Source organism: Rhinolophus sinicus, chromosome 15, assembly GCF_057876585.1.
Source record: "Rhinolophus sinicus isolate RSI-liver-muscle chromosome 15, RSI-T2T, whole genome shotgun sequence".
Taxonomy (NCBI): Eukaryota; Metazoa; Chordata; class Mammalia; order Chiroptera; family Rhinolophidae; genus Rhinolophus; species Rhinolophus sinicus.
This window is the reverse complement of record NC_142515.1, coordinates 42,190,922-42,206,411: the sequence shown is the minus strand read 5'-3', so window position 1 is coordinate 42,206,411 and position 15,490 is coordinate 42,190,922. Positions and strand designations below refer to the sequence as shown.

Here is a 15,490-nt window from a genome sequence, read left to right as displayed (position 1 = left end):
ATGACGCTGGAATTCAGATCTGTGTTTGGAGACAATGAGGTGAACTCTGTGTTGGTAATTTTGAGCTTTACATATTTTATAGCTGTGTATAAGGATATGGGTCATTCCTAAAGTAAGGGGAGGGTCATTCTTAGCTGGGCAGCTTATCTTATCACCTAGTCCAAAGGGCCTCAGAGAGGCAAATTACCCATTTGAGAGGAAAGGCACTTATATTTTTCTAAGTACATCTTCAACTGTTTTTAAAGGGCTTTATGGATAATGTGACCATATAATTTAATACCCACTATGGGACAAGTGCAAGACGGGTGGGAAATTGAGACACATATCCAAACAGGACTGTCTCAGGCAAATAAAAAATATGGTCGCCCTATTTATGGAAGAAAAAGTGTTAGAATCCTTCCATGAGGTGAGGGTGGGAGAGTTGATTTGATAGACTCTTCCATTTGGATAAAAAATGTCAGAAGCCAAAGAGGTATCTTATTGCCCTTTCAAGAGGAAGTCAGGATAAGGCCAGAGAAAGGGCCTGAAATCTTTGGCACTACAATTTTGACTTAAAGATTTCATACTTTCCCATTATGATTAATAACAGAAACATTTAATTCAAAAGAATCTTTGTATTGGTCTTTAGGGACAGCAAGAAATGGAGCTCTGGGAAAACAATCCATTCTGCTGTCACCCTGGATGTTGGTGGGGAAAGAGTAAGGACAGAGGTGTTCTGCAAGAAAGAGCAGACTACTTGGGTAAGAGGCATCTGGAATCATAAAGAAACATTGGGGTAAAAGAACAGATCTTGTGAAATGCCTGGCATGTCTCACCAGCCTGATCAATAAAGCTGTGATCTGAGTGACCCTGGGTAACAATTTTGTGCTGTGGGAGAGAGTAATCTCTGAAAAAAATGTCAATCGGGCCTTTGGAAGCCAGACCATGGGCTCTTAGAAACACTGTGCCCATGAGCTGTTTGTCGGAGCCCAGCGACTTCACTCTTCAGTCAGAGGCCTCCGAGTGCTTTGGAAGGCCACCGGTGGGATGCAGGCAGAAGGCTCCCCGTGCAAAGGGCGTGCCTCTGCCACCAGCCTAAACCCAGAGCTGGGTCAGGTGCACTCAGTGGCAGACATTTTCCCTACAGCCCCGCCCCCTCTTGTTCCAGGCCCGCCCACATCCCAATCAGTGCCTTAAGTCAGTCAGCCGCTTCCCACATCCCAGCGCGTACCGAGAACTCGGGTCTCGGCAAACTACCGGTGCGGGAGGCGAGGGGCGCAGGGAGCGCCCACTGCGCGTGCGCGCGCCCGATCGGCAGCCCCTGTACCCCCTCCTCCTGCAGCCGGACTTGGTACGGCCGAGACTTGGTACGGCCGGACGGTTGGCGTCCTCCGCTGCTCCAGACAGGGGCGGGCTTTTCAAATCTTATCTTTGGAGGAGTGGTGGCGGTCTCAGCCGGAGCGCTGGAGATGGAGGGGCAGACGCTGAGGGGTCCCGATCTCTGCCTGACCGGGCTTCCTGCACAGCAGGTGAGTGAGGAGGGGGCCCGGCTTCAAGTGCTCATGCGATCGTTCTGTCTCGTCGTCGGGAAAGCCCTCGCTCCGCATCTCGTATTCAGCGGTGGCCAGAAACAAAGGACAGGGCTAGGAGACTGCCTTTTGAGGGTCTAATGGAGCTTGCAAATCTTCACACACCCCGCCCCCGATTTCCTAGGGAGGAAACAGGCTCGGAATGGGGAAGCGATGCCGGGGTACCGCCGCGCGGTTCCAGGCGCACCTGTCCGCTCCCCGCCCCTTCCCGCAAGGTTTGGACCTTCGTCTTGTTGCAAGTGTAGGTAACGCATGGGAAAGTGGAGCCCTAGGTTTTACGAGAAGCTCACCCGAGGCCAATAGAGAGCAGTGTGCTTATTTTACTAGACTGATGGAAAACAATTATTGGAGCGATGTCTGCGCGCAACATAAACTTACGTGGGCGGGGCGGAGAAGCAAACTGCAACCCTTGAACTTTAGAAAAAGTTGATTTGATAGTGGATTCTTTTTGAGTTGCCTAGAAGTTTGATGATTTCTATTTAGTCACCTAAAATGTGTTAGAAACGTTTTTACTTAATATAGACCAACATTGTTTCTTGGCAAAATCAGCTATTAAAGTGTTATCCTTTCCACTCTCAATCAGAACTTTAGGGTCTTAAAAGAAAATTGTGATGTCATTACGCTGAATCGTCACCTCCATTTTAATCTCCACCTCCGTTTACTTACTTCTGAAGTAGGTTAAACTATATGAAATTGCCAGTTTTGTAGGGCGAAATTGGTACGTTAGCAAATGTGTATGCCCCAACTTACTATCTTTGTTTAGAAAGCTGGTAAAACCTTTGTTTAGAAACCTTTACCTGTTCTAGAAACCTTAAAAACCTCAGCGGATACAAAATTGTTAGGAAGTTTTCAAGTCTACTGGGAAAAATAAAGCAAAACATTAAGAATCATTATGCAAAAAAGCCAGTGCTTTTGTCAGTAATTTATAGTAATTTATACTGTTTTATAACAGCTTGTTCAAATATTTCAAACACTTTGATGTAAAGTACTTTTTTTCTGCCCTATAATGTTATGTACTTTGACTTGATTGTTAATGAAATCTTGATTTCTAGGGAATTGGCGATTTATTGAGGTTCTTGGACTTATCATATAAGTTGTTGGTGTAGCCATTCAAGTATATTTATTGAGCTCTGTGCAGCAGGAATGTTTAGGAATGATACAAAATAGATAAGAGGATATGGTCATGAAAGAAATTTAGCTACATGGAATGAAAATAAATATTTAAATGTACATAAAAGCTGAATTATTTACATGTGGGAATGTACAATACTCAATGATTGCTCAGGCAGCAAGAAATCAAATTAATTTAGTTGTGGAATTCCTTCTGTTTGAATCTTGGAGAAAAATTAATTGCAAAATAGTAATAGGTTTCAACCTAGCAGGAATATTGAGGGTCAATAAAAATTTTATACTTGATTAACACTGAATTTTTAATTGGTGTACTTCCTGTGATTTTAATGACCCTGCCATCTAATAGGAATAGGACCAAAGATTTTGAGGTGGTCATACACTGTTGAAACACCTCTCCTCAAACCTTGTAATCATCTGTGACTACTCACAGCACAGAATATTGGATTTGGAGTCAGGTTAAGGTCAAATCCAAATCTGCTTGTTGTGCAACCTTGAATAAGTTACCTGTCTTTTCTAAATCTCAGTTTCCATAGCTGTAGAATGGTTAAAATGCCTATCCCAGAAAGTTGTTGGAATTCGAGAATCTCTTTAAAGTGCTTAGTACAGTACTTTGCACCCAGAACATGCTTAAGAGATGATGACTGTTTTTGTTATTATCTTTTTTTGTCTTATTCATCTGAGCAGTTGGAGCGGCCACCTACCTTGTCTTACAAATGTTTAAGCTTTTGAAATCTTAATAAAAATAAAATTTGAGAAGTAATACAGTCTCATTGCAGAAAAGTGAACGTATATGGAAACATGAATTTAAGAATTCTTTCTCCAATTCCATTTCCCAGCACGACCACTATTAACAATTTCCAGATTTTATTCTGTACATGAACAATTCTTAAAATATACACCATTTCTTTTAGAAGAATGTATACTGAATATACTCTTGGTCAATCTTCTTTTTCACCTTGGTCTCTTAGCTAGCGTGGTTTAACTATATCCATTAAGTGGATGATAGTTTCTATCTGGCTTAGTACAGTTGTCTTAACTAGCAGCCCAACTTCTTCTTCTTTATCTTCTTCTTTCTTTCTTTTTTTTTTTTTTAAATCAGTGCTTACTTCCAACAGTAAGGCCATTTTCTTTGCACTTCCTTTGTACCATTCTAGCTTCTAAATCCTCCTATGTTTCTGTTTTCTACAGGATCTAGATTTTCACTTTTAAGTCATCTCCCTATTTCACTTTTAGCCTTGCCCTGTCCATTTATTTTTATCAACCTGACTTTAAATACCTACAAGATCAGGACAGTGCCATAGGCCTCTGTTTGCCATGTATACAAGCAAGCCCTTATTCAGAAAATTGAAGAAATAGCAAGAGGATGGATCTCTTCCCATTCTCTCCTCCCCTCCCCTCCCCTCCCCTCCCCTCCCCTCCCCTCCCCTCCCCTCCCCTCCCCTCTCCTCTTCTCTTCCTGGAGATTTGCATTCAGACACTTTTAAGAGGGATGGGTATAGGGAAACATGCTTTTGTCATGGGTCCTAATCGGTCTTGAATCTGCCATGATGGTCGAGGCAGCAGCGGTGAAGATTTTAGCTCTTTCCTCTTCCTCGTTGAGGTCAATAAGCATCACCATTGAATGCTCAATGGGTGCCCTAATTGCGTGATCATTAGTTTCATTGTGGATAGCACTAGACATCAACTCCAACCTTAGCACACTTCGCACCTCCTAAGACAAGTCCTTCAACTCCATAAAGCCTTTCCTAGCTAGAGTAGTATGGCTTGACCAGAGAGGTTTTCTCTGCGTGTAAAGTAAGAGACGTGTACTGAAAGATGTTGCATGGAGAAGACAAGACTGGCTAACACAAGAGCCCTCCCAGATCCACATCCGCTCTCTGTAGATAGAGCAGGAGAGGTAGAGTCATAGTTTGTATGTCATATGTATGTTAAATTGGCTGGTTTAGGAATCAGCAGATTATTTCTCTAAAAGGACATAGTAAATATTTTTAGCTTTGCTGGCTAGACAGTCTTGAAATCCCTCAGCTCTGCATTTGCAGCTTGCATACAAATGGGCGTGGCTATGCCCCAGCACAACTTTCTTTACAAAGACAGGCACCAGCCAGGCTATAGTTTGCTGACTCCTGCTCTGAAGGATAGAATTCTGATATTAATACTTGCTAGATATATCTCACTTCCTTAATGCATATTTAATCTTACAAATACATTAAAAAAAAACACCTGACTTTACGTTTTTTTCTCTGCTCTTTCCCAAGCCTCTATAATTTTATAAAGTCTTTATCAATAAATGATGAAGAGAATACAGTCTTCATTTACAAGATGGAAACCCTGGAAGCCCAGACTGATTCCTTAATGTGGCTATGGCCATCTACTGGTTCCTTAAGGTTGTTGCAACTTTCCAGATTCCTGTGGAATTTTAAGTAGTCCAGCAGTAGTAGTTGTCTACTCTGGCTGAATATCCAATCACCAGAGGAAGTTGAAAAAAATAAAAAATGCTCAGGTTCCTTCTCCAGAGATCCTAATTGGGGTAGGACATAAACTTTTATAAGACCCTTCCTATCTGCCTGAGGTAATTCCCAGCTTTAAGAACCACTGTACTAGTTCAACTGGCTGCCTCACTGTAGCATTTACAAAGCAAAATTGAGTTTAATGGCACCAGATGGTATTTGTTTATATTTGAGTTGTGAAGTAAAGCTATACATCCCAGCTTCAATTTGCTCACTATGTGCACTCTTCCAATATTAACCAGCCTGCCAGAGTTTATTTCTATAGATATGTGGGTCACATAGATAATCCTTGAAATTAATTATTAATTACATTAAATAAGAATTTACTTTGGGGCTGACAAGTCATAAAAGGATGAAATGGAGTTGTTGAAGTTCAGTCATGTGTAAAGAAGGAAAACCAGCAAATGACTGCATTTATATAGTACAGCAGTTTTGAGTTATACTACAAGAGAAGACTTTATCTGGTGATTTACATGATGTAATTACAGAAGGTAATTAAACAGATCTGGTTTTTTTTCATTCCACTAGTATATCTGATTGATTTGGATAGTCAAGTTAAATCATCTACTGCAGTTTCTCTTTTTGGGTAATCTTTGTAGACTATTGCTCTCCCAACTTTCAGCTTTTCTCTTTGAGAAGATTGTCTTTAATATTTGGAACTTTTGTTACTAGATTCCATTCACATTTTTACATCGATTTTGATCAAAATAAAAGATAAATTATAACATTCATTTTTAACCACAGAAAGCAGGATGGTCACTTTATTTTAAAAATCGACGTACTGGAGCATTATTTCTTGTTTGTAGTATAGTATAGTATAGTATCTGATGATTTATAATTTAAAAAAAGCCACTGTGAATTAAATCAGAACAGTACATTTCAGCTTACAGAATTTTAGTGTTACAGATGAAACTAGTATATAGAGTCAGGCCATTACAAGATCATTTTATGGAATAAAAGACTTTCAGAACTAAATGATTTAGTAGTTTCATTTTTACTCTTAAAACTAAAATATATCCAAAACTGTATTCTAAATTTCTGTTTCAGGTAGCCAAAATGTCTCCCATTTTTCTAAGCACAGTGCTTTTATTTTTGCTCTGTTGCTTCTGAGATTTTATTTACATTGCTTAACATTGCTTTGCATTGTTACCTCCCTGATGCTAAACCTTAGTTTCTTTATTCAGCATCTGCTATTTTAGAAAGTTTTCCCTTGGTTAATTCAGTGCCATCAACCACATCGTGCCATTCCACAATCCAACTTAAAGAAGAGGTACATGTGCTATATTGTTCACATTAGTTATTATATTATTATAATAGTTTACTGAGGCTACCATAACAAATTACCATAACCGAGTGGCTTAACACCCCAGAAATTTATTCTGTCATCGTTCGGGAGGCCAGAAATCTGAAATTAAGGTATCCGCAGGGCCATTCTCCCACAAAAGGCCCTTAGGGAAAACTCCTTCCTGGCCTTTTCCAGCTTCTGGTGGTTGCTGGCAATCTTTCGTGTCCCTTGGTTTACAGTCTCATTACTCCAGTCTCTGCCTCCATCTCTACATGGAGTTCTCTCTCTATGTCTTCACACGGCCTTCCTACAAGGGCACCGATCACTGAGTTTAGGGCCCATGCCAATTCAGTGTGTTCTCAACTAATTATATCTGTATCTGTAAAACCCAATAGCCAAATAAGGTGATATTCGGAGGTTCTGAATTAAAGACAGGCATATTTGAGAGACACTATTCAACCTTGTATAGTTACAGTAAGAATATGTAATATTTTTCACTTTTGTTTCTATTCTGTTTGTCCAGTAGATTATAAAGACTACCTAATAAAGCAAGAAATTAAGGTTTTGCAAAGAGCTTTTTAAGATAGCTATATTTTTATACTATCATACATTAACACTTAGTTACTTTGCCAGTATAGTAGAAAATTACAATGATATCTAGTACACCTCCATCTATTAGTGATAAAAAGAAATGTTACAGTTTTGGATTTTTGCTATCTTTTAAAAATGCTTTTCTCTCTCTCTCTCTTTTTTTTTTAAGGATTGCAGCATTCGAGAAAAAATAGATTTAGAAATTCGAATGCAACAAGGAATATGGAAACTCCTTTCTCTGAGCACTCAGAAAGACCAGATTTTACATGCAGTAAAGAATCTCATGGTGTGCAATGCTCGAATAATGGCTTACACATTGGAACTACAGAAATTAGAAGAACAGATTGCAAATCAAACTGGAAGATGGTTAGTGGCATAGTTTACCTATGACTTTTAATGTACTTATATATTTGAATTAAAAACATGATATATAATTTAGCCTTAAGGTCAAATGTCAAATCACTGAAGCTTTTAAAAATATACTGAAGTGCCCTCTGATAACATGAATATTTTGACAGTGGAGCTCAGAATAAATTTATTAAGGCAGCATTTTTCACTGGAAGTTTTGTTGTGTTTAATACTTCCAGATTCTAAATTTAATAGTTAAGAAGCAAGAACTGACAGAATGTTTTAAGAAGGACTGAGACCAATAGTTAAATATAAAGAATGTAAATTAAAGAAAAACTAATTTAAAAGTGTGCTATTAATGAAGGTACTAGGTGAGTGTAATGGCAACTTAGGTATATAAATTGAAATGAGTGGACAGCAAAATTGAAAAGATACAAAACCTTCTGAATGGATGGGACTTAAAATATCTGCTAGCACATCCTTTTCATATGAATATAAATCCTAGAGAGGCAAACAACTTACTCAAGGACATGTAACTAGCTAGTGATAGAAGCTAATGAGAGGTCACTTAGGATTTGTTAAGTAAGTTCTGTTTCTTTTTCTGTCACTCCAAGCTGCCCTTTTGGATCAGGTCTGGGATTTGTGTATAAAATGTACTTCCCGTGCTCTTTAAAATACAGGACAATCTTTCTGGGGATTTCAGGAAAAGTCTTATTTGGACCTAAGTATTGACTCAACTTAGTGACTAGATGTTGGGGTTTTTGTTTTTTTTAAATATGAATAGTCTTATGTTGATTAGTCTATTGTTGATTAGTCTTCAAGCTCTAGCATTAGTAAAAAGTTTCTTTTTAGACACCAGTGGCCTTTGGGCTGTTCACAGTGCCGTTAAATTCTTGAAAAGTAAGGTGAAAACGCAGATCAGAGAAAGAGATTTCTGTAAAAACAAAATATTGATGTGACTGTGATATGACAAAGCCTTATGTACAATGTAGCTAATATTTGTTAGCTTTATTTCCTTGGGATAGCTACTTAATCTCTTTGTGCCTAATATTCTTTATAAAACTTGGCATGATAATGTTTACATTTTGAAAATTAAGATTATATATGTAAAAACTATTGTAATGCCTTTTACATAATTAATATTCAATAAATGTCAAATAATTTGTATTATTATTTATCCCTGGCATTATAAAATGAAATTATCCTAGTATCATAGTCTAGGAAAATATTTTTCAGATAGACATACATTGGTTTAAGTCAGTGCTTCTCAAACTAGGTCACATGTGTCACTGAGAATACAGGATTATCGTATGTGTTAAGAGATATGCAAAGCCATAGAATAAATATAGAATATCTTCTTATAACGTGAATTTTTAACTTAAAGAATGAGAAATTTAGAATTGTGGCATAGTTTTGGGTTATTCTACTGGTGCGGATGTATGTTCCTTCTCTCTAGCCTTTATAAGGGTGTTTGGTTAAGGGGGGCTATTTCCATGGAAAAGTTTAAGAAGCACTGATTTAAAGACAGTGTAAGACTAAACAATATTGTATCATCTCTCACAGTTTTATGGAATATTCCTCTGAGAATCATATCTGTCCTCTATATTCATGTTCTTTAAATATTTACGGTAGACCCTCTTTACCCTTGGGGGATATGTTCCAAAACCCCCAGTTGGATGCCTGAAACCACGATTGTACCTTAATTAACTTCTTCAACTCTGCCGGAAATGTGGCAGCAGCTTCTTCATTAGCAGACACAGCCTCTCCAGTAATTTTTATGTATTTCAGTCCAAAACTATTCCTGAATCTTTGTAACCATTCCTTACTTACAATAAATGCCTTGGTGTCACTTGTTTCAGGGGATCCCTTGCTGAAGTCCTTTTATAGGCTTAGTGCTTTCTTGGACAACACATTACCGTCAATCAGAACACGTTTTCTGTTTATTTCCTCTACCCACAAATTTTAATGCCTTTTCCATCGTAACTAAGCACTTACCATGCACTACGGCTGTAACTTGCATTTTAAGGTACAACAGCAAAACTAGCACGAATTTCTTTTTATTTCTTCACAATTTCATGGGTAGAAGATTTGTTCTTAGTAACCTCAGCATATGATTTTTTTTTTTTCTTTCCTGTTAAGTCAAGTACTTTCACCTTTTCACTAAAAGGAAGCATTTTACAGCTTTTCTTTGGCATATCCGACTCGGCAGCATCACTATTCTTGTGCTTTGGGGTCGTTAAGTAAAATAAAGGTTACCTGAACACGAGCCCTGTGACACCACAACAGCCGATTTGATAACCAATATAGCCGCTAAGTGACTAACAGGCAGGTAATGTATAGTGACACTACGCTGGACAAAGGAATGACTCATGTTCAGGCGGGACAGAGCGAGATTTTATTACGCTACTCAGAAATGTGTGCAATTTAAAACGTACGAATTGTTTATTTCTGGAATTTTCCATTTAATATTTTTGGACCACAGTTGACCATGGGTAACTGAAACCGTGGAAAGTGAAATTACAGATGAGGGTGGGACTACTGTAAAATTAATTGTGAGTTGGCCATTTCCATAATTTGGCAGTATGACTTTTCTGAAGTTGCTGATTTATAAAAACTGTTAAATAAACCAAATCCCTTTTGGATTTATATAACAAAGACAGAAAAAAATATCTAGGATTCTCAACTGAAGATGTGTATGATTTTCAGTTTCTTTATTGATTATTTTTGATAAATGAAAATACCTTTGATGCTACACACATTTATATTTTTTCATTGTTCATATAAAAACATTGTCTCCCTTAATTATTGAACTATTTCTATTTTAAAAAAAACAACACCTGAGTATTCTGTATGAACTGTTTTGTTTATAACTTCATTTTGTTATATGCAGAAACAACCTGAGTTCACTGATTAAATGTAACTAGAAATTATAGAGCTTGCCTTCTTATTATATAAAAATGACCTAAAGATTAATGATAGATTTTTTAGTTCCTTGAAGAAAGTTATGTAAATTATGCCATTTGATTAGTCAATCAAATATTTACCGAATATCTACTACTTGTACAACTCTTACTAAGTACTGTGCTAGTATATCCAAATTCAAAAAACACAATTTATCAAAATATGAGACTATATGTATATTCTGCAGTCATATGCTGTAGAGACTTAGCAGTCTGTTCCTTAGCTTGATTTTGATCATCTTGAAGGTAAGAAAAATGCTCTGTTTTTACGTTGCTACCAGAATTAAAATAGCATTTTAATGAGTCTACTGCCTACCACTAGTCTACCTTCTCTAAAATTTTATGATAAAATGTCAAAAAAATTAATACAGATAATACATCTAAACTTTTTCAAAGGAGAATCAAATCAGTATGAAATCGTAGACCTGAGGAAGGTGTAATGGAAGAGTTGGATCTGAATCTTCTAGATCATGACGGATGATAGAGAGAGTTTGGTTAGGTGAGTAGGAGGAATCAGCATTCCAAGAAAGGAAAATAGCAAAATAAAAGCTAAGGGTGGAAGAAAAGCATGAACAATTCAAGCGCAGCAAAGACATATGTGTGGTTCAGATGATGATCAAGCCCAAGTTGAAAAGGAAATGGGCGGAGGGGGTAGCAAGATTCAAAAAAATTTGGAATGCTAGGAAGTTAATTGGTATTAATTGACAGACTTTCTGGGTGCCAGATATTGTGCTAAGGTGTTCACAAATATATTACAAACTAAGACAGAGGTATAAACATCTTTATTAAAGACTTAGAAACTTTCAAAGGGCACACAGTGACTAGGTGTGGCTGGGATATGAACCCATTTGACTTAAAAGCCTGAGTACCCCTCACCCTCCAAAAAGAAGCCCATGTATTTTGTACTACCCCAAGCTTTACATTTATTTCATTATTTATCTTTTATCATTTTATTTGCAGCAAAAGAAGAGACATTATAAAATGGGTGTTTGGAAAGGTTATCCAGTAGGAGAGTATTGAAAGGATGATGAGACAAAATAAATGAAATAACAAAGTTTTAGGGAAATTATTTAGCAATAGGCAGACCTAGAAGTGATTGAGTAAGTAATTTGATGAGAGAATTAAGGAGATCAAAAATAGTCCTTGAGTTTGGGGGTTTTCCAATAGATTTTCCACTCAAAGTGCTCTTTATACAAAAACAACATTCTGCAAACAGCTTCAGTTATTTATCAGTTTATTGTGAATTTATTAAAGTAAGCACATGATGTTACTTCATTTTACAGCTTTTTTAAAACAGGGTTTCAGTAAAGAATTAAGCCCTTGATGCCCCAAGACACGCGTTGTAAACAGTGATTTAAATTCCATGTTTCTAGGATAGTGCTAGTTTTGTACAATTCTTGGGAAAATTGAGAAAATTGTCCTTTTGTGGTTTAGATGAGGAATTCCCACTAAGAAATCAGTGATAAAGTCATATTATTTGTTCCTTTTTTAAAAAAAAACGTGTCTGGGACTATTGGTAACTGGTTAAATATTCTATTACTATAATGTTCTAATGATATAACAAAAGCTTTGTTCTCCTAAATTGTGTGTAGTTATGAAACACCTTCTGGTGTACCACCTATTTTTTATGTCTATTAAATATGCAAGAAATACCCAAGTTTGTGTACAATTCACAATACAGGCAGGGCGATTTTAAAAAGTGAGATATAAAAAGCTTTCTAGGTTAAGTAAACAGGAGATAGTTAGGGTGAGGGGTGGAATAGAGACAGCTTACTGCCTCAGTTTAGATGATAGGATTGCTTAGTTACAGCAATCTGTCAATTTGCTAGTCTTTTGACTGGTAACCTAGACTATCTCCCTATCATTTTCCTGCTTCTTATAACCAGATACATCTACTTAAAAGACTGGTTATGTCAGTCCACTTCTTAAGAAACAGCTAATGGTTTCCACTTACTAAAATTCCTTAGATAGGCATTGTATTCCAGATGTTTGTGGTCTGAGTTCAAACACTTTCAGTCTCATCTCTCGAATTTCTATTTTACAAATTTTTTTCAGCCAAATGCTAGATCTGTATCCCCAAAACAGTGCTTGAATTTTCTTGTCTCCAGTGCTTTTGTGTATACTGACGTGCCCTATCTTTCTTTTCTACTTACCAAGACCTCTTTTGTGCTGCATCATCAGTTTCCTTGGTGATTCTATTCAGAAAATGATCATTTATTCCTCTTTTGGTGGAGTGAATAATATTTACATATTAATCTTGTATCTCCACCTTTGTTTTAGTCTTTGTTCTGCAATTAGATATGTATAATGTTTGCTGTATGTCCTTTGTCGTACCGTCCAAAATCATCTCGTTTGGGGAAAAGCTCATGAGCTAGTATATTCCTCAACATAAGTAGTTTTCTCCACATTTTTGCATGTTTAAAGTACTTTTCTTTAGTGTTGGCACTTAAAGGGCAACTTGACTGGATGCAAAATCCTTGGCAAACACTTTCTTTCCTTGAGTTTCTTGAAAACCTTCCTCCATTGTTGTCTTGTTATCAACAAACATAATGTCTAATTATTTTTCCTTTGTAAATGACTTAGTCTTTTTTTCTGGAGGCTGAAAATAGATTCCTTTATCTTAAAGGCTGAGAATTTTACTGGGATATGTCTAAGGCTGAGCATTTTGGCTCAGTTAGGACCCTTTCAATAGGTAGGTTCAATTGTTTTATTTTCAGAAAGTTCCTCTGGAGTTAAAGCCTCCAGCATAAAGCATTAATTTTATCTCATTATTTTGTTTTTTTTCCTATATAAGGACTCCAATTGCACAAAAGTTGGATTTGTTTGCCTGTCTTCTATGCCTATCACTTTCTCTGTAATGTTTTTAAGCTTTTTACTACGTTTTTGTTTTGTTTTGTTTTTCATTCTCATCCACTATGTCTTTTAGTGTACTTTCAATTTTATCTCTTTGTCCTTGGGCACTTTGTATTTTCATTTTAGAAATGATTTTATAGTTTTTTCCAATTTCCTTCTTAGGTCTTTCATTTTTTTCTTCTTTCTGCATATTTACCTGTTGTTTGTCCTTTACTAGTCTGAGGTTTTAGATTTGAGATTCCCAGTTTCTTTCAGATTTACAATAGCTTATTTAATTGTACTTCATTCATTTTAGAGTATCATGTTTTAGTTTTTGTTATTTTATTTTTTTGGAGAGTGGTTAGCTGAAGCATTTTGATTTTTTTCAGCTGAAGCATTTTGATTCTTTCTACTTTCATTTTATAGTAGCTTTGTATGGATGTTTGGATCCTTTTTCTGTCCCTAATGAAATATGGGATTTTTCTGGGCCAACTGATGGGGGGGTAGAAAGGCTCACTTGGTTTCTTAATTCAGTAGTGTTTTCTATAAGTGGAACTGTGAAGAGCAACTTCTTTAATAAATGGTGTCTTTGGGAGTTTGGTTGATGGGATGGTTGGTTTTCTGATTCTTTGATACTGTTTTGTTCTTGAGGTTTTTAACTTAAATTGCTTCTTCTCCTTTTTTTTTTTTTTTCATGACCAAACTTTCAAAGGATACCTTCCCCATTGTGTGTCACTCTTCTCCAAAAGACTAACAACTTCTGAACTAGAATTCTTTTGGAGCCCCTTCCTTTCAACTCCCCAGAAACCAGTGCTGTTGTATCCATCAGGTCTTACATCCATTCTTTTTTCTTCTAGGGAGATCACAGTTGATACTGCATTTTGCAATGACTCTTTACTGGAGTTAGGCCTCCAGGAGCTGGCTTTGATGATTTCAGTGATTAATTTTCCCACTTACATATAAAATAAAGTTTGTAGTAGTCTCTGTTTCCCAACTGTGCTATAGGTAATCTTATTTGCTTTCCTTGTTGATCTGCAAGCTTTTGGAGGATGCCTGAAGAGATTCCGATTTAGGTGACTACCGTTATCGTACAGGAACTAGGAAGTCTTACTCTGATCAGTTTAACAGATGTGTTAGTGCCTATTTCACATAAGCTCCAAGTTAAATACCAAGGCCAAACATATAAATACTCACAAAGTAATGTTTATATTAGTATAACATTTTAAAGAATGACATAGAATACATATAAAATATTATTTCATTCAGTAGATATGAGGTAGGTAGATATTTACACCGTTTTACAGATGAGGATGCTGAGGCTAAGAGGTTAACAGCAACTCATTGACTCTGGTCTAAATCTACTAAATCTTCTGCTTGCTCCATCAAAATGACCATATCCTATTTCATTTCATTTAATATTTAGCAAACATTTATTGAGTTCCTTAGAATATACTGAGCTATATAGCAGGCACTGGTGATTCAACAGTGAACAAAACAAGGCCCTATACTTACAGAGCTTACATTTTTGGCAATGATATTCTTCCCTTGCCCCAACCTGCCAACCTATCTCTTGTCTTAACTTCTGAAATACTTTATTTGGCTTTGTAAAAACAATACTAGTCAAAGTCATTTATGAGACGTAATTATGTGTATCATTTAACATAATTGTGATTTTAATAATGCCACAATAATTAAATAGTTTTTTATATTCCAGTTGCCTAGTTTATTTCTTATATACTATAACTTAAAAAACAAAGAAAAAAATATAGGTTGCAAGTGAAAATTATATGCTGCTGGTATTTCTACAATAAAACATGGTATGTATTAATGACAGACATTACTGATTTTATTTTTTAAACTTTATATCATTTAGTATCTGTTGAAAAGCATTTATGTCAAGGTTTGAAATAGAAAACTCATCTTCTCAATTTAAGATCCTTATGAAGATATTAATTTTATACCACATAGTTTCAGAATGGTTTAAAATTCCATGTTAACCATTTCTGAGTCTTACAGTTTTCACTGATTTGCATTAGAGGTGCAGGGTTTTATGACCTGCTTTCAAATAATAGAATCCCACTTAGATTCTTTTAGTACTTCATTAAGAAAATATAAAATACTTCATCATTGTGCTGTTTCTCATGATAGCTTGCTCATTTTGGCAAGGAAATGCTATTTTACATTCCCACATGGAATAATATAAAATAGGGTAATCTGTATTTACTCAGTCAATTTTAATATAGATTTTTGAGCAACAAGGTGGCTGAT

The 15,490-nt window shown here is 36.3% G+C and overlaps 1 protein-coding gene across 4 annotated transcripts in view; it reads left to right on the top strand.

Moving 5' to 3' along the window:
- Window positions 1-1,174: 1,174 nt before the first annotated feature.
- The window catches only part of RTKN2 (rhotekin 2), a 62,941-nt gene continuing 48,625 nt past the window's right edge, over window positions 1,175-15,490 (top strand). The window contains exons 1-3 of one of the 4 annotated variants that reach the window (XM_019731898.3): window positions 1,202-1,508; window positions 4,955-5,226; window positions 7,252-7,448. In XM_019731898.3, the coding sequence (XP_019587457.3) occupies window positions 7,291-7,448 (158 nt within the window). In that variant the 5' untranslated portion in view covers window positions 1,202-1,508; window positions 4,955-5,226; window positions 7,252-7,290. Of the gene's footprint in view, window positions 1,509-4,954; window positions 5,227-7,251; window positions 7,449-15,490 lie in introns of all 4 variants that reach the window. The other 3 variants (XM_019731897.3, XM_088792039.1, XM_019731899.3) reach the window with 3 other exon arrangements.